The sequence below is a fragment of the Trichoderma asperellum genome, chromosome 5 (genome assembly GCF_020647865.1).
Source record: "Trichoderma asperellum chromosome 5, complete sequence".
NCBI lineage: Eukaryota > Fungi > Ascomycota > Sordariomycetes > Hypocreales > Hypocreaceae > Trichoderma > Trichoderma asperellum.
In genome coordinates this window covers 62,841-90,392 of record NC_089419.1, presented here as the reverse complement: position 1 = coordinate 90,392, position 27,552 = coordinate 62,841, and the positions used below count along the sequence as shown (strand labels likewise).

General features: G+C 45.0%; 8 protein-coding genes across 8 annotated transcripts; 4 read left to right on the top strand and 4 right to left on the bottom strand.

Annotated features, from left to right (window-relative positions):
• The first annotated feature begins 268 nt into the window (after window positions 1-268).
• TrAFT101_008175 (uncharacterized protein) lies at window positions 269-1,975 on the top strand. Its single transcript, XM_066128258.1, has 2 exons — window positions 269-986; window positions 1,050-1,975. The coding sequence occupies exons 1-2, from the start codon at window positions 854-856 to the stop codon at window positions 1,742-1,744; spliced, it is 828 nt and encodes a 275-aa protein (XP_065984376.1). The 5' UTR covers window positions 269-853; the 3' UTR covers window positions 1,745-1,975.
• TrAFT101_008174 (uncharacterized protein) lies at window positions 1,800-3,387 on the bottom strand. The gene has a single exon (XM_066128257.1). The coding sequence runs from the start codon at window positions 3,106-3,108 to the stop codon at window positions 1,924-1,926; it is 1,185 nt and encodes a 394-aa protein (XP_065984375.1). The 5' UTR covers window positions 3,109-3,387; the 3' UTR covers window positions 1,800-1,923.
• On the bottom strand, window positions 3,388-7,487 carry TrAFT101_008173 (uncharacterized protein; the record flags this gene model as incomplete). The annotated part of the gene is made up of 4 exons (XM_066128256.1): window positions 6,055-7,487; window positions 4,448-4,680; window positions 3,698-4,374; window positions 3,388-3,595 (listed from the first exon to the last, which is right to left on the bottom strand). Exons 1-4 carry the CDS (start codon window positions 7,424-7,426, stop codon window positions 3,388-3,390), a joined length of 2,490 nt encoding a protein of 829 aa, XP_065984374.1. The 5' UTR covers window positions 7,427-7,487.
• Window positions 7,488-8,280: 793 nt separating this feature from the next.
• Window positions 8,281-10,232, top strand: TrAFT101_008172 (uncharacterized protein). Its single transcript, XM_066128255.1, has 6 exons — window positions 8,281-8,328; window positions 8,417-8,521; window positions 8,577-9,116; window positions 9,169-9,443; window positions 9,518-10,064; window positions 10,127-10,232. The coding sequence occupies exons 3-5, from the start codon at window positions 8,797-8,799 to the stop codon at window positions 9,964-9,966; spliced, it is 1,044 nt and encodes a 347-aa protein (XP_065984373.1). The 5' UTR covers window positions 8,281-8,328; window positions 8,417-8,521; window positions 8,577-8,796; the 3' UTR covers window positions 9,967-10,064; window positions 10,127-10,232.
• Window positions 10,233-10,607: 375 nt separating this feature from the next.
• TrAFT101_008171 (uncharacterized protein) lies at window positions 10,608-11,438 on the top strand. The gene has a single exon (XM_024908012.2). It carries the CDS (start codon window positions 10,664-10,666, stop codon window positions 11,186-11,188), a length of 525 nt encoding a protein of 174 aa, XP_024762421.1. The 5' UTR covers window positions 10,608-10,663; the 3' UTR covers window positions 11,189-11,438.
• Window positions 11,439-11,932: 494 nt separating this feature from the next.
• On the bottom strand, window positions 11,933-12,647 carry TrAFT101_012046 (uncharacterized protein). The gene is made up of 3 exons (XM_066129453.1): window positions 12,547-12,647; window positions 12,313-12,493; window positions 11,933-12,154 (listed from the first exon to the last, which is right to left on the bottom strand). Exons 2-3 carry the CDS (start codon window positions 12,486-12,488, stop codon window positions 11,995-11,997), a joined length of 336 nt encoding a protein of 111 aa, XP_065984372.1. The 5' UTR covers window positions 12,489-12,493; window positions 12,547-12,647; the 3' UTR covers window positions 11,933-11,994.
• Window positions 12,648-17,800: 5,153 nt separating this feature from the next.
• TrAFT101_008170 (uncharacterized protein) lies at window positions 17,801-18,820 on the top strand (the record flags this gene model as incomplete). The annotated part of the gene is made up of 1 exon (XM_024899844.2): window positions 17,801-18,820. One exon carries the CDS (start codon window positions 17,801-17,803, stop codon window positions 18,818-18,820), a length of 1,020 nt encoding a protein of 339 aa, XP_024762422.2.
• Window positions 18,821-21,295: 2,475 nt separating this feature from the next.
• TrAFT101_008169 (uncharacterized protein) lies at window positions 21,296-25,561 on the bottom strand. Its single transcript, XM_024901600.2, has 3 exons — window positions 24,493-25,561; window positions 23,537-24,389; window positions 21,296-23,479 (listed from the first exon to the last, which is right to left on the bottom strand). Exons 1-3 carry the CDS (start codon window positions 25,502-25,504, stop codon window positions 21,370-21,372), a joined length of 3,975 nt encoding a protein of 1,324 aa, XP_024754385.2. The 5' UTR covers window positions 25,505-25,561; the 3' UTR covers window positions 21,296-21,369.
• Between the last annotated feature and the right edge of the window lie 1,991 nt (window positions 25,562-27,552).

Sequence of the window (27,552 nt, the reverse complement as noted above, 5' to 3'; positions counted from 1 at the left end):
TTTAATACTATAAAGTTGGACTATTGATAGCATGAAGGATATGTAGTGCCTGTACATACACTATGCGTACTAATGGAGCCAGTGAAGCAATCCTTGGCTCTGCAAGCAGCAAGGATTAAATTTCACGCCCCAGGTGCTGTATTTTACCAAATGTGGGCACGCGTAAACTAAAAGCTGCAAGGCTCCAGTATAAGAGCCCCTAACAACCACATTGAGCAGACTCTTCCTCACATTGAACTAAGGCACTTGTCACCTTAAGAGAATCAATCATCATAGCACCTGTCCTTCTTGCTCCCGGAATCTTACAGCGCATTATATTCTTTCTAACTCACGATCCTCGCCCCGGCCTCGAAGCCCTTCCTCCTGAGTTCTGGAACAGATCACCCAGACGCTCGTCATTATGCCAGCGTTAGCCGCTTTTGGCAACAGAGCGAGAGATTTTTGCCTATCTGCATCTTGACTTGCATCGACATTCACGGCTCAACTCCATCGTGACGGCACGGCGCCGCGCGTATGTGCGCAGCATCCGGCTCCACATCAAGCTGCCTGATCCTGGGCCGTGGCGAAGCAGGGAGACTGATGATGAGAAGCTACGGAACAACTAGGCATTTTAAGTAGTGTTGGAAGCATTTCTACAGTCTCTGAGCCAGTGGAATGCGGTCGAGGTGCACAAAGGTGGTGTCGAGCTCATTTTTTACGTGCCTTTACCGCCTGAGGAGCCGCCTGCTGAGCTGCGCGGGATATGTCTACCGCTAGGTCAATGGGAACCCAGGTATAAACAATCGGTGCGGAGCTGACTGATCTCGAGCGCATTGCGCGATTGCCCCCTGCTGTAGCCATAACTAAACTCGGAATGTCCATTCCATCGTATCGAGAGAGAAATCTCTCTGTGGTGGCCATTTGTGCTTTGTTGGCGAAGCTACCAGCAACAACGGCTGTGGCGCTCGATTGGTGGAAAACGTTGCAATTTGCGACCATGCGAAATGGTAATTCTTCTAGCCTTCTTCCTCTTAAACAAATACTCAATTTAGTAATACTTGGGGTAATAGATATTGCCGATGCTGTGTCTCGGGTCGGCCATCCAATCGATGAATTTGAATTCTGGGACTCGCACTATGACATTCATGGCCAGGCTCTATTATCTACGGCTACTGAGATTTTGAGAGAAGGGGAAGACAGGCTTTCAAAGTCCTTTCATGTCCTATCTCAAAGCGTTAAAGATTTCAGCATTCACATGATTCCAGTCAGCGATGAAATATTCTTTCCTCGAACATTCCCTGCGGGTTTAACAGAGCCGCGATGGAACCGACTCGTCTACTTCATCTTACATTACCCACCGTTTGATCCCTGGGGTGAAATACTGTTCCTTCCCGACCCATATAGAGATGAATCATCCTCTGAGAGTGCAGCCTCAGTATATTTTGGTAGTGTCTCGACAGAGGCATCGTTGCCTAATCTAGATATTGCAACTCTAGCCATACAGCGGTTATACCTCGCTGCGGCACGCGTGGCCTTGCAGATGCCTGTACTAAGAGAAATGGAACTCGTGGCAGAGCTGGGAATGGGAAAATATTGGCATGGATTTCGGTATTTCGTACAAGGAACTTTAGCAACGGCAACTTGGACGAGCAGCTCTGGGTTTATGCCAGAAGATGAAGTATTGGAACACTGGCACGAGGTGCCAAAGGAAAACCTGCAACTAGAGCTCAATGTGGTGATTTCAGGCGACAAGAACGCTGTATAGTCAAGGTTGTATTACAGATACTGATGGGATGGAATTAAGAGAGGACTTTTTAGCTTGGTACGGTCAAGACGGTCTCCTTGATTTTAGCTGACGCAGAGGTCTTAAATACCATTACCGAGAACGGACGTATATGCTATTATGACACATGAGTACATGTATCTATGAGATGGATCTAGGCATTAAATTTTGTAGAATGGTAGAGAATATCCATATATATTTGTCCATCCCCAAGGTAGGCAACATCCAAGCTGTTGCAAGGCGCCGTCAGCGAGAGGGGACCCGGCATCGCTAAAGGTGTAGACGGTGCGCAGGCAGCTGCGAACATCCTTGGCAAAGAGCGAGAACACATACGTCGACACAGGGCTGAGAACCGTGTTGCGGACCTCGTTGGCACGATAGGTGAGGATGATGGCATTAACGTGATCGACTGTCTTGAAGAACTCGGACATGGTCGTTGTGACAAAAGCATCGCGTTCAACGCCCCAGGAGTCACCATAGCCAGGCGTGTCGACGATGAGCAGCGTTTTGCCCTGGAAAAGTGATGATAGTGGTCGGATGCGGAAGTAGGTGACGATTTGTGTCACGGACTCGGACTGCTTGGCACTGCAGTCGTCGATGACGAAAATACGTGCCAGATCGTCGACTTCGCCGCTAAGCAGGTATGAGATGAAGGCATTGATCTGCGTGCTCTTACCATGGCCACTGGTGCCCGCAAACACAACCACTACAGTCTTATTTTGAGCTTCTATTGGTGCAGCCTTGATCTTGGGCTTGAAGTCTGCGGCGACGTCGACGATGCGAATAGCAATCTCGCCTTGAAATCGGTTTTCTGTGCTATAGCGCCGCGCCACTTCGGTGAGGCCAAGAGAAAGTGTATCCTTGCCACTCCCTTTGCCGGGAGAATATAGGCCCCACGGCTTGCTTCGTGGGATGTCACCTGGCTTAAGAGACTTTTCCGGAGTCGCTTCTGATAACTTGTCCCTATTCTTGTTCAAGAAATGGATCATCTCGGAAGCTACAGATGGCATCTTGGCAGTGTGGTCCACGACAATGGGGCTCCATGCCGACATTCCCACAGTTGTTTGAACGCTAACTGCGATTTCGTAGTCACAGCCGTCTGAAAGCGAGCCAAGTATTGCTTTTGTTTCGGAAGCTGTGTAGTTGACCCCAGTAACGGCCTCGTTTTCGCTTGCCCGAGGAAAGGCACCGTCCCTGGAGGGATTGAGTCTACGGCTGTATTTGATTGTGTAGCCTGTCGTTGGCATGGCCAGCTGCTCGAGCTTCTCCCATTTTTGGAACCAGTTCACAGTGATGGGTTGGCCATCAACTGTCAGCTTCGGAGCCGTGGGGGCCTTGGGTAGCATTCCAGTAATAATGAGAAGCTTACCATGGCTATCCAAAACAATATCGCCAACATTGGTCTTGGTTTTCTTCGATTTTCCAGGACGATATGCAGCATCAATGCTTGCTACTCCAAAGCGACGGTGACGCCTGGGGCTGCCAGTAATCGCTGTTGGCGTAGGGCTGCGCAAGATTGTTTTACGTTGGCAACAGTCTGTTGGTTTTCAAACCACTCTTCTTCTTCGTCATCCGATTCGTTGTCATCTCCGGGATCCTGCTCTCCCTCTCCATTATCACCAGCATCAGTTTTGGATGACGCAGACTTGATGCTCACCTGGAGTGGGTGTTTGGCGCGCCCGATTGAGGGACCAACCACCAAAAGATAATAGTAGTCTTGGAGCTCCACCGTCAATCAGCGACTGGGGTGTTAGCCCGCCGAGACGATCCTCGAAGTTGTCGGCCAGCAGCGTGGCAACTGTTGCGCGAAGAGCACTGGCTTCAGTGTATTTCCTAGTGAAGAACTGTTTAGCAAACTCGGTTCGCTGCTGGAAGAGAGCGACAGCCTCTTGGAGCTCGGTAATCTTGGCATTCTCATCTGTAGTGCCGTCTCACAGTTCGGGCAGAAGACGTCGTGCGTTCTTTGTGAACTGAGTCTCAGCTGCTGAAAAAGCAGTGTGAAAGTTTATGATCTGACGCTTTATCGCTGGAAATTGCTTCTGGAACACTTCTTGCGTCACCAAACCCTTGATCCCGAGGGCTACTATAATGCCGGCCTGAAGTGCCGCAGCTGTCTTGGTGACAAGGCCAGTATCAAGACTACGGATAAGGCGGTTCGCCTTAGTTTCGAGCACCGAAAGAGGCAGAAGCTTATAATGGAGCGTGTTGAGCCGTTTTGCCAGATTTGTCGGCATCGTCGCTACGACGCGGCGGGCGTCTTGGATGCTGGACACGTTCTCGGCCATTGCACCGCTGTACGAGATCTTGACATTCTCAAACACAGACTCGTTCTGCTCCAAGAATTCCACCTCGGCGCTGCCTTTGACTGTAATTTTCACAGCGCTAACCTTAAGCTCGCCCGTAATCTTCTTCGCTTCCTCGGCAGTTGAACAGGGCTGGATGAAGCTAAGGGTGGCACATCCACCCTCAACCACTTCAGCAACGAAGCGCATGTAGCTAGGGTCAGCAAGATACTTCTCATACTTCATAGACACCAAGACTTCCTGTGGGATGCGGCGGGTGCGACGCACAACGTTGCACGACACGTCGACAGGTGCCTCATGTGTGCTTGACTTCTTATCATTCAGATACTTCGCTGAGCTTGTGGCACTAAATATTGAGATCAAGGCTCAATGAACCCTCGACATTGAGGGAACTGTTGCTGAGCGCCTCTTCAAGAGAGTACGAGAAGTTATAATCGGCGTTCTGGACCTTTTGTTCATCTAGTTCTTGCTTTGCATTGACGACATCATTGTTCCAGAGCGAAACGCCAGCGAAGAATTGAGAGGTGCGTACATCGTACAGCATACCTAGCTGTACATCCTGTCCAAGGGCAGGCCGCGACAGAGCCATATCTTGAGAAACAGATCCCATTTTCTCTAGGCCAAAGATTAGACAGGAATAGCCAAAGCGTATACTGTCAGGGGATAAAAAAGTACGAAGTAAAGAAGAAGACGAAGGGGTATTGGGACAAAGTAAGAGGAGAGAACTTGTGAGATCAAATGTTTTGTTGGATCAAAGTATGGGTAGATATAAAGAGCGTGGAGCAGGGCTTATATAGTAGCGATCTGGAGGTTTGAGTTGATATAATAACTCCATCAGTCGCAACATGCCTATGCTCAACTCCGTCAAGAGCTGTGATAACGCCCAATATTCCAATGACCCTAGTGCCCAATTCTGGAGTCTCGTAACAGAATACATCGTTACATCGAATAGCAACCAATAATCTAGGTTGTCAATCAACAGCTCTATTCTAGCTTGAGGCAATATTATCACTATTCCTCTTTAAACCAATAATAAGCCCGGGCTCATAAAGAGTGCATTCTCAGCTCAGTGTGATCAATAATCGGGATCCGCTTTCTGGCACAAATGAGGCGAAAACTAGACTTATTAACGATATGATTTGCTACAGTGGCACGTAGTTAGTTTTCGACCCCCCGAGGTACTGAATATCTAAGACTAGCTTCCTTTGGTAGAAGTAGAGGCGCCGCTTTTAAAACACACTAAGCCTGCTATATTATAGTGCATAGCTTACTATAATACAGCCGTTTATACACTATAACTATTACCTATACCTTTATAATATAGCGCTTTATTCTACCGCTGCCTTACAATAAGTTAGTCATTTAAATATAGTAAACTAATTGCTATATTATAGCAGTATTAGTGCTATATTATAGTTATTAAAGCGCTATAATTTAGTACCTTAAATTCTATATAAAGCAGCAGCATTATGCTGTTTTAATACAGATAGACTTAATAAAAGGGACTTGAAAGGGGTTGAAAACTAACTACATGCTATTGTAAATGTAAGTAATAACAGCAATCCTTTTAAATTAAGCAAGATTTCCTATTACCTGGTTTAATAAACCTGGTATAATATAATATAACAGCTTTTTAAAAGGCAAAACTTTCAGTTTTGCTAGGGGTAAGAACCTAAATATTATCAAGAATATCTCTAAAAACCTTCTTAATATACATACACATTTCTAGTAAATTTCTTCTACTTTTTTTAGAGTAAACCAGAAAAGAACCAATATGCCCAGCCCCTCCTACAGGCGACACCCTCTTTCCTGCTGTAAAACATTCTGTTCCAGACACATACGGTGCGACCTCGGGCAGCCGCCTCAATATCTCGGTACAATAGTTTTCTGGTACGAAGACATTCTCTCTGTGGATGGGAATAACCAAAATACATGAGTAGTACTGTGTACCACAGGTAAAGGGGTGGCACAGGGCTGTGAAACGCGCACCATCGTCAAGGGCTCGCAGCCAATGAAGACTGTTGAAGTCGACACCATAGGTGTACGCAATTCCGTAAATGTTATCAAAATCCGCTGGCCGGGGGTTGACTTCAACTAGAAATACTTCAGGTTGCCTTCGGTTTCCCGCTCCTTCTGATATGCCGTCAGCCGACTCCAAATCGACGATGCCGTTGGTATCTTGGTAACGCATTGTCGAGTTCTGTATCCGGGCTTCCACGTGAAAAACACCCGAGCGGAAGCCCAACTGAAGAAGCGAGTTGTGTAAGGATGACCGAACCAAGTCTCTCTCCTCGCGCGGTAGGCGGCTGGGCATAACCATGTTGTCTTCGGCAAAAGTATCGGAGGTCGTGGCGTCTTCCGCATCGGCATCACAGGGGAAATCGTCACATATTTCGAAAAAGAGTATCTCGCCTTCCCAGAGCGCAAAGTTGGCATCCACTTCTGGGCCATCGACATAGGTTTCTATGAGAATGCCTTGCTTAGAATAACCCCAATCCTCCACTTGACGCGCAGCCTGACGCAGGCTCGCCCAGCTATTCGCTTTCATAACCCCTCTGGAACCCCCACCTCGACATGGTTTGATGATCAAGGGGTAGCGTAAGGATTCTAATTGCGGTAACATCGACGGGTCATCCAACAGTCCTGCATTGTCGAGAAGAAGTATTTGGATAGTTGTGTTGAATAGCTTGCTTGTTTCGTGCTTGTCAAGAGCCCGCATGTATGCCGACACGGGGTCGGTTGGAAGACCCAGTCTTTCTGCTGCTTGTGCAGTTGCACCTACAAGCTCATCTGCGAATGAATCGATGCCGTCAATCTCCAAGTCTTTGACAGCGTCTGCAATTCTCGATGGTAGCCCCTCGTCTATGATCATATCAATAGAAACAAAGTCACTCCGAAGCTGAGAGTATGCCTCGTCTTGGAGCCAATATCCCGGTCGGTCGACCACAACGACAGAAATTCCAAGAGCTTCAGCAGCTTCATATGCACCCCTATAGCAGAATCCCTTGTTTTTTGCGTCAAACATGCTCCGTCCGCCTACCATAGCCACTTTTCGTTCCGAGGGCGGAGTCGGCAGTACCCAATCGAATGATAGTCGTACCTTCAGATCCTCTTCGACGGTCTTCATCGTCTCTCGGTACAAAGTATTATGCGGTTTTCTCAGAAGTAAAGCTCCAGGAGATGATACTAGCAGAGCGAGAAGAACATTTTCTGCGTCTCGTTCAACGGAGGGATAGTAGCCGTTAGCGGTTGAAAATGGAATCACAGATTCAATCCATTCGGAATGACGCATCCTCAACTCCAGAATATCTTTCCTGCACAGGTAGCCAGCGCGAGCCACAAGTATGATTTTGATGGCCATTTCAAGTCTATCCTCACCGGGCTTTGCCCTCAAATTGTAACATGTACACACCAGACGCTCGAGCTGCACCTAGTTCTTGACTTTTGACTGGTAACCGTTGGCCATACCACCGTCGTCAGCTCCGAAGAGCTCGTCGGAAGTTGCTGTGGTGACATTCACCACCAAATCAAGGTAAAGGGCGTTTCGTAGCACATCTTTGAGTCTAGATGTAGGGCTCGAAAAGCTCCAAAGACAGCGAACTTTTGAGAGTGCTAATTGAAAAACCCATGCTTAAGTCAGTTTATTAGGGAAGAGTTTTGACTGTACTTGCGCAAATTTCGCAACTTTGTTACCGGCTTCAACATGGATTAAAAAAATCCTGAGAAGTGTACATTTCATTGCCCATCTTTCCGGTAAATACACTTAACATATAGTACTGGGTTTTGTGGTTCAGAGTGGCACAGATAGTTTGCAATGTAGAGTAGTTTTTAGATACTAGTTCGAAGAGATCTGGAAGTCCAAAGATCGACCAGGAAAAGAGGCAATGTTAGTGTTTAAAACGTGTCTCTGGCACTAATATACGAGACCTTGGTTACAAAAGTCTAACTAATCAGACCTCACCACAGCGAAGATTCAATGCGACGATAAGTCACATGGTTCCTTCACAGAAGATAGACTATTGGGGAAGCAAACCAGACCACTAACAAACGTAGTTAACACCGAATGGAACCTGCAGGTTGGGCGGGTCTAGCGTAATGTAACCCAAGCGGAACTGTTTCACGGAACAACATCCTTGATTTGTCTCACATGCAGGGCATTACAGGGCACCAACCTAGCTTCCCATTTTTATCATAGATCCCACTTACGGGGTTAATATACTCCAACGTGATTATTAAGGACCAGGGACTGAATTGGTAGACATGGTATGTGCTTCGCAAATATGTTGCACACTAATGCCTTGGCATACCCAGGTATTGAGGCTGATGCTCAAACCGAACGCATTTGCCTTAGCCGATCAACACAGCAATGGGTGTTGCAGCAAGTGTGGAATTCGCCGAAAAACTAGGCAAGACTTGTGAGGGCTTCGACGCAAGTGACTCATTGCCTATAGAAAATGTATGTTGTCGCTTTTCTTGTCCTCTTTCGATTACAACTTGCCCGCCTTTAATAGTTCCTTGATGATCTGTCGAAGTTTTGGAGTAGTGCTCCAGAATCAGTCAAACGTGTTGTGCAGAAAAGGCTGGGTTTGAGAAAAAAAACAAGACCAGTTTTGGAACAGCGCCACCAAATCGACGCGTAGAATCGAGATTCAAAAGGCGGTCAAAAATCAACTGCCAATATGGCGTGATAATCCAACGTCTGTCCTGGGCCTGGAAGCTGCTTCTCAGCCTATGACCGATGACTACGCCGTTTCTTTATATTATTCTACAAATCGACTCAGCACCCAGGCGTCGCTTGTGCCTGTTCAACTTAGACTAGCCTACGTTGCAATCCATCGTTTACGAGAGCAGCTTGGCCCCGAATTCCACATCTTAGCGGACTACATTTGCGTTACATCCGTTTGTACTTCCGGCGATACAACCAGTCCAGAAAATGTTGGGAGATTGATATCTGAATGGAGCCGAAAGGGGAAGCAATACGACTCAATTGCAGCGAGCTTAGGGGGTACGGATGCGCTGTTAGTGCTTCCTGAAGATATTTCTCCAACTGTGTAAGTAGTGCTGCATTTTGGTTGTACTTTTGCTCCCATCTGATCAAGAAAGCAGGTGGGAACGCCTACCTGTGATAGGAGATGATCGAGATAACATGATCACAGCTCTTCTTAATAGGGGAATTAAAACAGCAGTGAAGGAATGTGACCATGTGACTGAGCTAATTTTTGGCCATTTGACCTACAAGATGATGGAATGGATTCAAGGGAATTTTCTAACATGGGCCGCCACGAACAATATCAATTTCAGATCAAAGAAACCAACCAGGTCGAAGTCAAATCCGAATGGTCGACCGGTCAAACGTCGGAATCTGTCTTCTCATTGCGGTAAGGTTTTTCTTTTCTTTCTTTCTTTTTTTTTATTCTACCCTTTAATATGGGCTGAAGAACTAGCGAAATAGATCATCATATAACGAAAGTATTGCAAGAGAGCTCGATGGGTCGGGGTTATGAAATCCAAGAAAATTCTGCTTGCTGTCAAGCTGCGCATTTGGCCGGGTTTTATGTCGACTCCGCGCCATTCGTGAAGGCGCTGTGTGATGCCCAAAGGCAGCCCAGCTCTACAAACGAAACTTTTCCGATTTGGCCTACCCGACTCTCTGCTGACTTGCGAAAATACAACGTGCCGGATATTGTTACTCGAAACACAGATGGAGGTGGCGGGTACCCAGATAAGGACATGGCAACAGAACTCGAAAAGCACAACAAAATCCTGCCAGAAATCTTAGCGAGTCGTCCACAGCAGTTCCAGCAACCTGTTACAGTTACAAAGAGTGATGCAATTCCAATGCTACCCTACTGGCCTTGGGAGACGGAGTTAGTAGAATTGCCACTAGTGGACATGCGATAGTGCGGTGGGGTGAAGTCTTTCGGAAGAACTGATAAATATGGAGTCTTCCCTGTTAGTTATGAACTTGGGATTAATGTTAGGGACAAAAGCTTTATCCTGTGAGTGACGTCTAATCGCGTTTATTTTAGTTCTGATACTAATAGTTTTCGTATTGAGGAAGGGGAATTGGTTAACTATTGTATTTCTCCCAAAATGGAAAGGTATGACTTATGGACCCAAAGGATATGAGGAGATTTATGATATAATCGATCCACAATTGCAGACCGACTCTCTTACGAATATTACTTGTTAGTCCATATGCATGTTATACGTATGTTTTGTTGTAAAGTTGCCTACATATAATTAATAGAGCCAGGGTTTTTCTCAAGAACGCAACACTTTTTTAGTGGAGGGGGCTCGGGAACTTTTGACAGGAGCTTATTGTACCTAACCCTAACCATTTGCTAATTTTAACCTTAAAAAGCGTTTATGCCTTAGCAAATGGTGTTGTAGTCAGTCTAACCATATCTACCTACGGAGCATAATATAACAGATCCAACATACAACGTTACCTAATCATATCCGCTTTATTCGGCGCTCGGATTAGAACTAGTTAGATTGTAAATAAATGCACTTGCACTTGCCGCAATCCTACTGCCAAATCCATTTATCCATACTTCTATCCCATGAACTACACGTATTAGCTCAAATCCCCACCATGATTATCTCTGGACTTGAAATCGTCAACCGTCAATTGGTGCGCAACCTACGCCATGCCTCTGAGCAACAACAGCCATGTGGAGTCGATCTGACTCTGCGTCAGGTTTCTCACTGGACTTCAGCGGCCATAATCGACTTCGATAATAGCAAGCGTGAGGCAGCCAAAGTCTCCAGCCTGCTTTTCGATAATACCAGCCACAAAATTGTATTACCACCTGGCGCCTATTTGGTTGACTTTAACGAGACAGTTCAGATCCCACTGAATTGCATTGCAAGTATATTTCCTAGGTCATCGCTATGGCGGTCCGGCGTGGGAGTCTATGCTGGCGTGGTAGATGCTGGTTATGAGGGTGCTATGGGAGCTTTGATGGAAGTAAAAAACCCCCACGGAGTTGTTCTCCATAAAAACGCCAAACTCGCTCAAATTGTGTTTGATGAAATGGGACAAACGGTCGAGGGATACAAGGGCATCTACCAGTTTTCAACGAGTAGTGTTGGCTGCGATGGCACAGAGAAAGCGTGAGATTTCGGCTGTGCCCAGTTCTTGAACTGAAGGAGAACACACCCGTTCTATCTAGGAATAACATCCGGGAAAATTTTGTAATAAAAAGAAGATTGATCTGGTTTGCTATATAGCTATTCGTGGGCGTCAGGTCTGATGACATCTGGGAACCTGATGAGACTACTAGCTATATAACCCAATGTAGGAGCGTATGCGTTAATAGGGCGAGTAAAGTAGTAAAAATACTACACTGTACCACATAGTAAAATCAAGCTTCCCTCCTACATCTACAGGTACCCCACCTTTTGGGTGCCTAACCATCAAGAACCTCACTCCGTTTGACTTGCTATCAAACAAAAACGCCTTCAATATTTACCTTCACGGCCCCCTCTGGGGACTCTGGAGAGATAGGAACATCTACAAACCCTCCAGATACCCAGAGCACAACCACCACCGTCGCCCCCGGGCCAGCGACAGCACCACAACCCCAGAAGGAGGCAACTCCCTCGATCCCAGGAACAGGGGAGACCACCGTGCTCCCCTTCACTCCCAAGAAAAGAAAACGCTTCGGAGAAGACTTCAAAACAGACAACATGCGATCACTCAGCTTCAACAGGGCGAAGCCGAGCGCGATCGCAGCCACACAGAAACCGTCGAGAGGCCTCACCTCCTCCATCTTCAGCGGCCCGAAGGAAGCCACCGCACCCAACAAAGAGGGAAAATCCCTCACCAAAAACAAAATCATAAGCCAGATCGAAGAGATCAACGCACAGCAATGGGCTAGACAGGACGTGGTATTAAACATAGCTACAGCTATCGACTCCTGTCTAGCACAATATACCACCAAACCCTCCTCCGCAGTGGCAGAACAAATACGAGCTGTCCTTAATGCTGCCCTCGAGACCTTCGTCGCCTCCCACATGAACCCAGCGGGGAGGCCCAAAAACCCTGAGAAAACGGGCAGCGACTCGAAAGATGCCCAACCAACTGAAACAGCGTCAGCCAACACACCTCGCAGCGCAAGGAACAAATCAAGCGGCCCGAAAGACCCCACTTTGACGGGAGCTCCTGCGCCCACTGGAAAAGCGGACCACAAGAGCGCCAGAGTCACGTGGGCACAGGTCGCGTCACAAGATGCTACTCACAACAAAAAACCGCAAAGAAGCCCCGACTCCCAGAAAAACTCTGCTCCCGACAGCGAAGGGCCGGCCCCCGCTGCCAAAAACAAAGAAAACAAAACCATCAAACCCCAGGAAAAACCCGATGACCGCATCTTCGTCCGAGTCCCGCCAGACCACGCATGGAGAAAGCTGACGGCCATCGGGGCTAGACAAGAAATGATCAGAACGGCGAAGATCACCAACGAGGACATTACTTACTTTAAGGAAGTTCCGACAGGCTTCGCCCTCAGGGTCAAAAATCAAGACATCAGAAGCAAAATCATCGCACTCAGGCCGGAGGCAGAAAGCAACAATTTAAAAATCGAAGAAGCATGCACATGGAAGGTCTTCCTTTTACACGGCGTGTCAAAAACATACATGGATTTAAGTGGGACCCACTCCACGGACGCGCTAGTCCCAGAGGAGGCACGCGTCAGGTCCGGAGCCAAAGATCTCCCGGTGGCCTGCCACAAGGCCCCCTTCGGAGAATCCCTGGACACGTGCTGCTACTTCATCTCGTTCAAGGAGGACGTCAAACCCGGCTTCAGGCTATTCAACAACTCATCCCCAGCGGAAGCCCGGGTCCAGAAACCCAGAATCATACAATGCCGACGGTGCCTCGGTTTCCACGACCCGCGGAGCTGCACCAGGACCGAAAGGTGCCTCAAGTGCGGCAAGCCCTCGGACAAGCACAACGACACCACCGTTAACTGCCCTGCCCCTCCACAATGCGCCAACTGCAACGGACCGCACAAGGCGGACTCCCCCAAATGCCCCGCCCGGCCAACTATAAGAGACGGAAAAAAGGTTCATGCCACCAAAGAGCAGCTCAAGGCAATCAGAGACCTAGGACGACAAGAGTTTACTAAAGCCAATCCCCCCAAGCCTGCCCAAACCCCGAGCTCCTCCCCAGCGAACAAATCCAGCACAGATCCCAAAGCCCCTCGAATGGGACCGAGGGTCCGGCTCCCACTATCAAGCTCAGCTCCTATGCCCCCTGCCAGGACTCCTGCTCAGACCCTCACGATCGAGGTCGACTCCGACGAGGAGAGCTCCCCAATGGAGAGCTCCCCAGCCAGGTCGGAGATCCACGCGGTAGGGTCGGACAACGGCGAGGAGGAAGAGGATGAAAACATAGACGAAGCCCCGAACGGGGAAAACGAACCCCCTAAGACGGACCTATGAACAGTAGGCCCCGTCGCAGCCGCCGAAGAAAAACTGGCCTTAAAATCTTCCAAGCTAACGTCGGGAAGAACGGCCCCTATCAGGACGTCGCTCTCTCACTAGCATGGGAAGGTGGCTACGACATCGTGCTCATTCAGGAACCCTACGCCGAATGGGACAGAACCTCGAACAGGAGGCAGACCAAAAATCACCCTGGATTTCAAGCATATAACCCCCTAAACGACTGGAGGGACGCCAGACCCTCAGTCCTCACATTCGTTAGAATCTCACCCAACCTCCCCAGCAAACAACTCTCCCCTCCAGGTCTGGAGAATGGGTGCGTCTGCTGGGTAGAGGTTTGCGGCTACACAATCGTAAACATCTATCGGAGAGCCTCGGAGGATACTACGACAGAAACCCTTATTAAATGGGGTCCCCCCCCTCCCCATTCCATCATCGCAGGCAACTTCAACGCCACCCACTAGACCTGGCAACCGGGCAGGAGACCAGACACAGCGGGCAACAGAATAGCAGAATGGGCTGACGAGTGCGACCTCCTTCCCTCCCTGGTGGACTCTCCTACGAGAGACTCAGGGAAGTACATCAACCTCGTCTTCACAAACTGCTCTACCTCGTCATAGGTAAAACGCTCCCTAGATACGGGCTCAGACCACTATACAGTCGTTACCACTCTACCGGAACCCACCCGCTCCACCCCAGGAGCCAGGAAAAAATACCTCCCCTTCAAACAATACAAAGCTTTCAGTCAGCTAATGCACTCCTTTGCGTAGACTCTCCCCACAATCAACCTTGAAGAACCATCAAAGGACAACCTAGACGGCTGCGCCAAGGCTCTCCAGAACCTCTTCAGAGACGTACTGGAAGCCACGGGCAAAACAAGACACCAGAACGGACACAGCGCTCCCTGGTGGACCAAGGAATGCAAGGCGGCCCATAGAGCGCTGGAAGCGAGCGCCAAGGGCTCCCCCGAAAGGGCAGAAGCCAAGAAACGACTAAATCTCATCGTCAGGAAAAGCAAGAGAGCTCATTGGGACAAGATCATCGCGGAAGCAAGCGCGGACAAGAACATCTGGTCCCTGGCCAAGTGGCGGAAAGCCACCGACCGTTTTCAGCCCCCTCCATTATTAAACAGGAATAAAAGCATCTCCGACCCCATTGAAAGGGCAACCTACCTCAGGGACAAGCTACTCAAGAGAAAAACCACAGAAGAAGACATCTCAGATCCCTGGGACGGGGACTTCCCCCCTGACGAGAAAATCAAATGGAACACAGAAGTTACAGAGGAGGAAGCCAGAAAGGCCACCACAGGCTCCGGCAACACTGCCCCGGGGGCAGACGGAATATCAGTAGCACTTCTACAGCTCGCCTGGCCGGCAGTCGGTAACTTCATCACGGACCTCTTCCGGGGGTGCCTAAGCGTCGGGTACCACCCACTCCCCTTCAGGAGTGCCGAGGTGACCATCATCCCCAAGCCCGGCAAACCCGAGAAGGCGTACACCACGCACAAAGGGTACAGACCGATCTCACTGTTGTCTTATATCGGAAAAGGGCTAGAGAGACTCCTCGCTCGGAGAGTATCTCTACTGGCCTTAGAACACAAAAGACTACCGGAGCAATATTTCGGTGCACTCCCCAAACGAGCGGCGTCGGACCTGGTGGCCTGCCTGGTCCATGACATCGAGGCAGCCCTCGCCAAAGGACTGGTCGCCTCACTGCTCACCCTCGACATAGCCGGGGCTTTTGACATCGTCATGCACAACAGGCTGGTTCTCAGACTCAGAAAACAAGGCTGGCCAAAGCTCTTCGTCCTGTGGGTGGACTCTTTCATGAGCAACCGCGAGGCGCTAGTTCGCTACGGATACGGCTCCAAGCTACAAGGCACAAGCCTGGAATGTAGCGCCCCACAAGGGTCCCCCATCTCCCCGATCATCTCCATGCTATACTTCTGCCCCATCCTTTAGCTCAACGACCCCAACACCAGATTCAGCTACGCGGATGACGTGGGCATCGTGGCCATTGGAAAAGACATAAAAGAAACCACTAGAATTCTATAGTGGGAACTGGAAGACACCCTGGACTGGGGCCGACGGAATGCGGTATCCTTCGACCCAGACAAGGCTGAGCTGGTCCACTTCCACCACACACGGAAGAAGACCCATCCCGACGACATTAACTTCGAAGGCCGACCCATTCCCCCTCAAAACTCGATGAGATGGCTAGGCGTACACCTGGACTCCAGGCTCTCGTTCAAAAAGCACGTTGAGGTCATGACGGGAAAAGCCCTAAAGGCAGCCAACTTCCTAAGATCCCTCAACAAGACAATCAAAGGGTCCCCACCAGATGCGGTAGCCATGGCGGCCAAGGCATGCGTCATCCCGGTCGCTCTATACGGGCTGGATGCATGGTGGCCAGGGGAAACCAGACAATGCCGGTCAGATCTCTCCAAGACCACAAGCACTGGCACAGACAATTTAGTCGAGAAACTAGATAAAGCCTTTAAGACTGCGGCCAGGGCAGTGGTCCCAGTATGGAAAACCACCAACTTGGAAGTTATACACAGGGAATCAGGCTTTCCAAAGGCCTCACTGGCCATCGCGCAAGCGAGGGTCCGGATTGGGGCTAGGTTTGCATGTCTAGACAGATACCACCCCATAAGCAAAAGAGCGGACAGAAAAGTCGCGGGGGTCCCGATGACTAGACTCCAGCGAACGACCTCACTGGCGGGTCGCACGGTCAGGCCCTCCCTCTTCGCCCACAACAACGGGGCTGTCCTCCCAGGCCCGGATTATCGGGGGTCCACGAAGGACGAAGCCGCCAAAAGACACATCGAACTCCTGGACGACCTCCCCAGCTCCACCCTCGTCGCATACTCAGACGGTTCACAGGACGAGCTAGGCAACACTGGATGGGGAGCGGTCACTTTCCACAAGGCTCGCGCCACCAAAACGAATGGGTGCCTCCCCAACGCAGAGGTATATGACGCAGAAGCGGTCGGAGCTTTTGAGGCGATCAAACTCGCCAAAGAACGCATCCAATCCGACCCGGACATCAAAGAGCTCATCCTCTTTCTGGACAACTCAGCGGTCGTGGATGGCATCCTCGGCCTCACCCCAGCCTCCACACAGGGTGCCTATATGGGCCTCAGAAAAATAGCCAAGGATCTCTCACCTAACACCGTCACCAAGGTGGCCTGGGTGCCAGGACACAAGGAAATTTACGGCAATGAAGTAGCAGATAAACTCGCAAAGGAAGGGTCAGAGCTTCCGACACCACCCTCCAGGATTGCCACAATAACCCACATCAAGAGGTGGGCCAGAAGCAAGAGGAGACGGCTCCGGGAGCTAGACTGGGACCAAAACCAACCGCCCTACTATAGACGCTGGCGACTGGACGCCCTCCCCAAACCACCAGAACTACAGCTACCGAGGGCTATACTTCATAGGCTGTACGCGGAGAGGACAGGGCACGGAGACTTCGTGGAGTACCACGAAAGGTTTAGACACAGCACCAGGCCTACCTGCAAGTGCGGTAAGCCAAGAACACAAGGCCACTTTGTAGAATGCAGGATGGTCAGACCCTTCCTACCGGAAGTCCCTGAAAAAGACCTCCAAATAGGCATTACCCCCCTCACCTACTTACTAGGACCCGAAGGATACAAACACTTTCAGACATTAGTGGAGGACACAAGCCCCTATGGCCCTGCCCCCCAAAACACAGATTGACACCAAAAACTTTCCTTTGTTTCGTACGACACGTAGCGAACGCGGACTCTGAACCTGCGGCTCCTACCGTCCTATTGCCCAGCAGGGATTTATGTAACTAGCTTACTTAGTGGACGTTAATAATAAAACAAACAAACAAACATAGTAAAATCAGAACAATATTTAGTAACGAACCTTTACTGCCTAGGTCGGCGACGGCTCTGGATATGGTAATAACTTTAGCAATGGAGATTCTTCACGTTGGCTTTAGTTCGACTTTTCCGCTTAAACGATTCAAGAATCCCCAGACGGCCCACCTAGAGGACTTGTCTGGACAGGAAACAAGAAGCTATGAGCAGGCAAAGTCTGTTGGCACTACGAAAATCGACACCCTATAAAAAGATATGTTCAATTAGTGGTCTTCTATCCAGGAACATTTCTTCATCACCCTAAGAAAAAGAGCAAAGCCCATCACTTTATTTACAATGACGCTTGTCTCCCTCACCCGAGCCAGACCTCCTCGTTGCACGGCAACTGTCGAAAGTCATACTATGGGCACATCCTTGCATAGATATCTTGAAATCAAGATGCATCAAGCAATTCGAAGCCGAAGATATGACAAGATTACAGTTGTTGGCGAATATACTCGAACCAGCCCATCAGAGATCTTCCATGGTGAGAAGACAGACAAATCATTCAATTGGCAGTGTCCGACTGCTCTTATTGTCGGCAATGAGCTCCAAATCCAGTGTTTCCCCGGCTACGACCACGTTGAGCATTATGCTGAGTTAATTGCCACGTATCTTGACCTTCAGCAACGAGAGGGTAACGAAGCGCTGACTATACCTTCGAATGTCAATTTTATTCCCTGTTCCTGTTCAGATACTCAGAGAGCCCTCCACTCTACCAATCTGAAAGAGCTTCCGTCTGATGTCGACACGGTGGTTCTTGGTCTCGTCCATCGCTTGAGTCGGCTCACAGGAGATGTTGAATGGCGGGGCGGAGATGGTTGTTTCGGCTGGGTAGTGAGACGGTTCAATAACCGAGTGGTCGCTTTTATAGGGTGCCGACCATCATTCTGGGGCGACATTGCTGGCGAAGTCGTGCACTACCTGGCCTCCTTTCTCTCTGTTCGCGAGGTTATATACTTTGGTAAAATTGGCAGCGTGAAAAAGAGCATCAGACCAAATAATTACTTGGCAACGGGAGGACGATCGTACGTGCAAGGTCAGCTCGTGGAGTGGGAGAATTCTCTCGAGTCTTCAACCCTTCTTCTGGCCTTGGATTGCGTAATTGTTGGAAATCATGTCACGCTGGGAAGTGTCCTGCATGAAACCAAGGATTGGTTAAGTACGTTGCCTGTCTATGCGGATTTCGTGGATCCCGAAGTTGGAATGATGGCACAGGCAGCTATTAGGAGCAGAATTAAATTTGGTTATTTGCACATTTTCTCGGATAATGTGGCTGAGAAGTACGTCGAAGATCTCTCAAACGAAAGGGAACGAAGCGTCTTAGTGGGAATATCACATCTCTACGATGTTGTTCAGGATATTCTGCATCATTATCTCTCTACCAATCCACTGAAGGCTAATGGGCACAGAAGCTGAACAGGTTAAGATTAGTACTACTAGTCAAACATTTCTATAAAACACTTTACGAAAGAAACCTTGTACAATAATTATTGGGTATCTATTTTATTATCTGCAACACTGCTATATAGTCAAGGATGGAATTCCATAAACTGTGTTTATAGAACTTTAATATAGTCGCTAAAGAAAATTAAACTATAAATTAAAGAAAAAATTAAAGTAACCCTAACTAGTATTTATTATAATATTTCATTTATACTATACTAGCCACAAGCCCTACATTTTTATATTTATAAAATAAATAATAAAATAAATAATTCAACTAATAGTAATAGATATTTATTTTACTATGCATTATCTATGTTTTGCTTTTTCTTTATTTAACTTCTTGAGGAACTTTCGGCTGAAAGGGGGCGGTGCTTAGTAAATATTACTAGCGCCAACAAGCTGGGTTTTTACAAAAGTCCTATATAATATTAACAAAGATTATATGTTTAAGTATTGACATGTGATTGCGCGATTATTAGCTTTTTAAATCTATCTGTATTAATAAAATTTAGAATTGGTATGTATTAGGGTTAAGGGAAATTAAATATAGAAAAGAAAAAAGAAAGAGTATATTTGCCTTGTTGTATACTTACACATATATATGTATGTATATATAAAGCTAACTCTAGCTCTTTTTCATATAGTTGTAAGGATATTTTCAATTGTATTATATACTTTTTATATAATAGCACAATACTTTTAACATATATTGTAAAATAGTAATAGTAATAGACATATCAAATCCATAAAGATCGCCTAAGCTGTCCCTTTCGGTGTATCTCAGCTGACACGCTACAAATTACTTATCCAAGGATAATATTCGTCTTTCACATAAACAGTCACTTGTTTAATTTAAAAATAGTGTAGGTCTCTTAAAAACTTTAGATATAACACGCAAAATAAGACAAAATATATGATTAGGGGTGTACTCCGAAGAAGAGAGATAATAGTATAGAGTAAATTCCACATACTGTTTCTTGGTTTGTCTAAATTCAAGGTTTTGATGAGTTATTTACAGATACATGCGGCATCACAGGATTGGTGCCAGGAGATCTACAAGGGCCTTTGTGCTTAGTTGATTAAGGCTAGCTTCATCAACATGATGGGGCTTAGTCATGATCTCTCGCAAGTCCGTAGAGTTTATATCAATGGAGTTTGGTTCGGCAAACTGCAGGTAATAACCCGCCGTAAAAAGAAAAAAAAAACCCAGAACTGCAAAAAAGGTTCCCTATAATGTGTACGTTCCGAATGCTTTATGGTCGCCTGATCGGTACGTACCTGGATTATCTACGGGCCGATCCGCCAATAAGGAGCGAGTCGACACGAGTCGCTCGTCGACCTTCAGCGACCAACGATTCAAGTCGCCACAAATCCCTCGTCAAGCTCAGTCGATTTGAAGATATCGACTGAATATATAAGATTCAGTTACTACATTCATTAGATAGCTTAGAAAGCCAGTCGTTAACATAGCAACAAGATTAATCATTGCATTCAAACTACTAGCTCCGTAATAAGATTGCCCACAGCACCCTACCTGCTCTGTCAACATAAACTGCGACTAGTTTATTACCTTGAGAAGCTACCCTATACTTGGTATAGACCGGTTCGTTACAAGTGGCTAGATAATAAACTTCTTAATATTATATAGCCTTTATTTACGGAAGATATTGTGTATGCTAATGGTTCTGCCAGCTTTAGGGATTGAAGACTCATTAAGCTATTGGAAAAGATGTTTAGCACATGAAGACATAGGGATGTATTGCTTATTGTAAGACGCCAGATATCTGAAGTATTCGCAGCACCAAGACGGAGGCAAAGTCAACTTAAGGCTTCTCTGTCAGACTTGAAAGACAAAACGGTCGCATATGCAAGATCTACCTCCTGGACCAGAAGGAGATGGTCAAAACACGAGACGTGAAGTTCAGGAAGACGAGTGACCACGAATACCACTTTGTTGACAGCCAGGGACCGCGCCTTAGAACTTTCACTAATCAAGTCTATCACAACAAAACCTAGGCACTATTTGACCATAGCGTTAGAACAAATTCACAGAACCATTTGATCTAGCAGCCATAGCCTCGTTCCAACTGGAACGAGGCCGCTGGCAAAGCTAGGGGTCATTTCGTGGGGATAACTCGTCTTGTTCTTCTCTATCTACCTGAGGAAACATTCCTCTTTTGTATCTAGCAGCTGAGCTCTTCCCGTCCTAGTCACTAATCCTAGCCATAGACCGGTCACAGGGCCAGTCGATTCCCTCTATTAAACCACATCAGAGGTGTATATCAGGTTGGGTTGGATGGGAAATTAAGTGACAGCGAAAAGTAAGTTATTTATATTAAGATATATATTATAAATATTCTTTAAAAATTACTTTTAATAATAAAATAAAAAAAAGAAAATACTTAACAAGCTTTTTACACTATAATTAATATAAATATTTATGAACTGTTATTGTTATTTATATAATATAGCTTTTTTTGTATGAACTTAGCTAAAACTTACTTAAGAAAATGCCTTTTTTAAGAATTATAGTATGAAGAAACTGACTCAGAAGGGCTGTCACAGTCACATTTGAGTCTCTGTTCCTCATTATGCCACATTTTCATCCGCCAGCGACATATTAGCTCATGTGAGACCCGTGTCTGACCATCTTTATCTGCCGTAATGGCCCCCTTTCCAATTAACCGCTCCATGTTTTTCAGCTGCGTCTCACAACCAAAGCCTTCTTCATATCTTTGTACTGCATATAAAAGCGGCGAACGGCCTTCGCCATCAGCCGCTTCAATATCAGCGCCGTTTTCAAGCAGTATATCAATTATAAAAGGATCGGGGTTATGAATTGCCAGATGCAGTGATGTTTGACCGCCGTACGTCACAGCGTTAGCATTGGCTCCCTGCTCCATCCAAAATGATAAAACTTTTGCCACGTAACGTTCAGCTGCGAATAACAGTGGCGTATAACCCATATTATCTATTGCTTCAATATTGGCCCCCTCTTTCAGCAGTAGCTCAATAGCGACACTACCATCAAAAAGGTCAAACATCGCAAAGATGTAGACAATCATAAATAAAGGCGTGCGGCCTTCATTATTGCGGGCCTCAATGACAGCGCCTCTTCCAAGTAGCAACTTAATACAGGCACTTGAATACCGTCCATACTTGGCTGCTACGTGCAGGGGCGTGTCGCCATTTGAGAGCTTTGCATCAACTTTGGCACCTTTGTCAAGCAACAACTCGGCAATTTCCTCTTGGTCAAACTTGATTGCTACATGCAAGGGCGTTTTACCAGTCGAGAACTTTGCGTCAACTTTGGCTCCTCTGTCGAGTAATAACTTAATGATTTCCATTTGCCCATACTTGGCCGCCACGTGCAGTGGTGCATAATGTGACTTTGGCTCCTCTGCTTGTGTATCGATATCGACACCTTTGTCAAGTAACAACTTGACAATCTTCTCTTGCCCATACTGGGCTGCAACGTGCAGTGGTTTATAACCAGTTGGCCCAAAATCAGTAAAGAACACTACATTCACGTCTGCACCTTTTCGAAGCAACAGCTTAACAATAGCCTCATGACCGAATTGAACGGCCGGCTCTAGGCAGGTCGATAAAAATCCCTTGTCATCAGTTTTCATTGCAATAAGCGCCTCGACAATTTTTTCGTCGTAAACCTCTGGTTGCATAGCCGCATCTAAATATTCCTCGTAGATTTTAGGTCCGCTGTCAATTAACATCCTGGCGATACTTGTGTGTCCACCGGCTGCTGCTATCAACAACGGCGTCATTGAGACCCCTGCGACGCCGTTTATGTCGTACCCGGCGGCAATTAACGACTTGACTGCTTCTTCGAGTTCGAAATGTACGGCAAGATGCAAACCTGACGTTGGTAGGTTGCGGTGCAGCTTTTCTGGGTGTAGAATCTCTACGTTAACATAAAAAGGCTGCTTATAAAAGCGCTCCAGCATCACTGTACAGGCATTAGATGCTTTAGCTCCGCTCATGAGAAATTCCATAACAATGTCATCCAGCTTCTTTCCAACCACGCGTGCGTGGTCGCCCCAGTAGTGACAAGCGTACTCAAGAAAATGTTGAGAAAGCAGTTCTTTCTCCAAGCAACATTTTCCCACACAGCAGTTTTCAAACGCCGGAAAAGAGAGGTAAGAAATGCATATTTCAGCGATCATAGCCTCCGCATCAGGGAACCAATTGCTCTTCTTTTTCTCGAAGTATTCTTGGGTTGTATAGTGCACCAGTCTGATGACATTGCTTTCTTCATCAACAGCGACTAACCCAGCACAAAAAGCAACCAGGTCATGAACTTGTGGGATAGCATCTTCATCTACCTCATCCGTTCCAACTTTAACAGCGAGCGCATATTGGAGTTCTTTCGTAGATAATGGTCGCTTTGCACATATGATCCATCCCAGAACGCGCGTGGCAATATTCCGAAATCCTTTTTTCTGCCCAATTATTCTCTCCCAAGCCAATTCGTATGCTTGGTTCAATATCTCTAGTCTTTGGTCTTCCCCAGAGCCTGTTGTCTGCTTTGGTAATTGTGCCACTGCCTCCCTAACGTCTGCGATTGTGACTTTATCAACGAGTGTGTCTAGATAGATCTTCGCCAAGAGGAACCTAAAAATTATTAGCATTTAAGGTATTATGTAGACAATCGCAAATTTAAGAACGTACATTCCATCAACAGCATCTGATATCCCTTCTATAATCTCATCTTTTAGTGCTGGTTTGTTCTTGATTAGAGAAGGTAGATGTTCGATGTTGCCTCCCTCCAGTTGACCTCGCACATATCTTCGCACGTCATACTCATTTGCACGAATTTCTATGCGCTTGCATGCTTCAAATTTTTGGGTAATTTCCGGAATGAATCTTGAAGTTGCAAAAATATTCACTTTTGTGCTCTCTTGTAGAAAGAACATCACATCCAGAAGATTTGTTCTGCATCCATCTGATGCCTGGCACTCATCTAGAGCATCAAGAAGAATAAAAACTCTCGAGTATGAAGCTGCCATTTGCTGAAGAAGCGTTTTGGACTCTTCCAGAGATGGGCGATTAATTTTTTCTTTGTAGGTATCAAACGCTGTTCTGGCCTCTTGCGATAAACAGCTCTGATCACGAGCTAGTTGTTTCATCAAGCTTGTCAATAGATTGTGAAGCTTCTGCTCGTCGTGTCGTCGAAAGTTGCAGTAAATGTAGGCAATGCCTATCGTGGTGTCATTTTTAAACCTTTTGAAAAGATCGTTGACGATAATTGACGTAAAGATGGTTTTGCCAGCCCCGGGAATTCCCGGGCAAAACAACGTCTGCTGGCTAGTATCAACCCAACCTTGGTATATTTCAGAATTGAGAAGCCATTGGCCCGTTCCGGGCTGCCGCTTGTTGAAATAATCAATTTGCTGTAAGGTATAGTCGATCGGCGTCAACCAGTCTAGAAATGCTTGGTGGCCCTGAGCTGACTGCCGAGACGTAATTTCACCGACCGCTGTTCGTATATTTCCAAATTCAGCATTGATGTTAGACAAAATGTCTAATCAAGACGGAGTTAGTGGCTAGTGATTATAATTGGATGAACATAGGGATGTATATGGACATGTATATATAAGCAAATCATTAATGATGAAATTACATACCTCTAACTGGGTCCATACGTTCCACAGCCCAGATTTGCAATGTAAAAAGAATTTCTTTCGCAAAGGCTGCTGCCACAGCTGCTGCATACTCTTGCCAGTCTTTGTTCTTACCAGAGTCTGCATAATCACAGATGCCTCGGACAACGAGACAAGGAAAGTCGTTCATTAATCCTGCTGCTTCCATTTCGATGCACAGTAACTTCTCGCCAAGATCCTCGTCAAGGCGGTCACGAACTGCAGCATCTTTGATAACTTGATTACCGGATGCGATTAAGCCGTGGTGAATATCTGGGCATCTTGTTTGAAGCTCATTAGCGGCGATATTAGTTGCTACATTCGCCGCTCTCTCTCTATCTTCGTCTTGCGGATCTCTTAAAGAATCATTCCAAAAATATTTTGGATATAATTTCGGCCATTTCTGTTTCATCTCGTTCAAGAAACCGGGAACTTTAGACTCTTGCATCTCATGTTCAGTCTCTAGCTTTGCCAAGACTTTGAGGAGAGCGTTCGGTGGGCTGTTTAGCGACCCAGTTCGTCTAAACTCACCACCTTCCTCAGCTTTTCCAAAATCCCACTGGACAACTCCTGGATACTGATCAACTGGCGTGCTGACCACAACATCCCCAAGTCGAACCTTGGATGGGATGCCACCTCCTATGCCAACTAGCAGACCAAATTTAATCGAAGGAAACGAGCCAATCATCTTTGTCGCGATAGTTGCTGCAGAATTGGTGCCGTATCTCCCCTTTGGTAGACAAGCAATCACAATGTTATGGCCACCAATCGATCCTAGGGTATACACATTGTCATCGTTGGTGGGAGACGGAAGGTCCGGGTGTTTTCGGTCCAGCATGGCAATTGCCGCGGTTTGCTCCTTTGGCAACGCACAAATCCATGCAATAGTATAATCAGCGTGGTTGAAATTGATCGCCTGAGACGGACTGCCTATTTTGGGTTTTTTTGCATTGGGGGCCACATGCCCATCATCAGTTTCTTGAGGTCGCTTTGGCATGTTTCACAAGAAGAGAGCTTTGGGGTGGGAATGAAGAGCAGTTAATACAGGAAGGGTTTCAGAGATAAATATATAAAAGGGCATTACAGGAACATAATGAGATTTTGCATCTGGCTCCGAGAATGCCTGGCAGAATATATAGGCCTTAGGCGTCAACGGGTATCAACGTAGCATTATGCGGGGCCGCTCCTTGTATTCGTACATGGCATAGACAGCCAGCAAATAGAGGGCGAGGCTCGGTGAGTTCAGGCCAATTAAAACTAATACTTCTTATATCCACTGCCAGGCGCAGTATAGTATTACCTAACCTACTGCACCAATGCCTTGTCTAGATCGGCCAAATGTTAGTAATTCTATTACAACCTAAACCTTATGTTTATATATTAGTAGCCTAGAGGTATATACTTAAGTGTTATAACCCGACTCTTATAGTTGCAACAATAGGCCTACAGGGTAGGTTCAACTGGATTAATATTAGAATAGCAGACTAATTATAAAAGACTTATTTACTTAATTATTAAGTTAATAAATTAATTTATTAAAACTTATTAATAAATTTTATAAAATACTATAATTTAGCTTATATAATTAAATATATAAGTTTACTTTACTATATTTATTTAAATAATTTAAATAGTTAATTATTAATATAAAATTAAAATTAAAATACCTTTTTAAAGCTTATATATTAATAATATTATATTATTATTATTATTGTTAATAAACTAATTTATTTACTAATATAAACTATAAAACTAGGTTTATTTTTTAAAGATTTTTTAAGCTATTAACTTTTATAAAACTTTAGTAACTAGGTTATTATATATTAATAATTTTTATTTAAATTATTATTAGACCTATAGGCAATAATAAAATAACAGGTAATAAATAATAAAAAACTACTTTAACTTTTATATATAAAAATATTTATAAAGGTATTTATAATTAAAAAAAACTATAAATAATTATTATAAATTAACTATATAAGCTTTTTAATATTTATTATTTTTAGTAGTTAATAAATAGTAATTAATTTTATATAGTAGATTTTTTAGTGCTAGTAAAATAAAAAATAACTAGTAATTATATAAAAATAGTAATTATTAATTATTTAATATAGTAATATAATAACTTTAAGCTTTATAATAAGTTAAATATTATAGCCTAATATATTTAGTTGCAGCTTAAGATATATACTATAGATTAACTATAGATTAAATAATTAATTATATATAAGTTAATAATAATTTAGCATTAACCTTTATATAAGTTAATATAAATTAACTATTAACTTTAGTTAACTTTATAAAATAACTTATTATATAATTTAATAATATATATATTTATTAAATAGCTTAAATAGTTAATTATTAATAATATACTAATATTAAATATAAGTAATATTTTATTTATTAACTATATAAGCTCCCTTCTAGTATATACCTTTAGGTTAACTATAGATAAAGTAATTAATTAAAAAAAAAACTATACTTTTAATTAAATATATACTTACTTATAAAATAAAACTATAACTTTAAGGAAGTATTTTTATTAAATATAATAAAACTTATATAAGTAATAACTATAAAATAACTTATTATATAAAAGTATTTATTTTATTTATTAAATATAGCTTAAATAATTAATTATTAATATAGTATTTATATAATAATTAAATTAAACTTTTATTTAAAATTATTAATTATATAATTAAAATTACTTTTTAAACCTTTAAAATACTGCTAGGCCTGCTAGGTTAGGTATACCTTACTGTAGTTTTTTATAGCTCTAGCAGATATTAAGTATATAAGTATTCTTAAGTATTTATTACTTTTAAGCGCTGGCTTTTTTTTAGCCTATATATTTATTAATAAGCGCTTAATTAATAGCCCTTTATTTACTTTTAATTTTTTTAGTTATTAAATAAAATTAAATTATAAGTGCTTTAATTTACAAGTCCTTGTAACTATATAACTTATAGTTTCTTATAAATAATAGCTTTTATTTTTTTATTTTTTTTTAACTTTAATCTTTAATATAATATATTT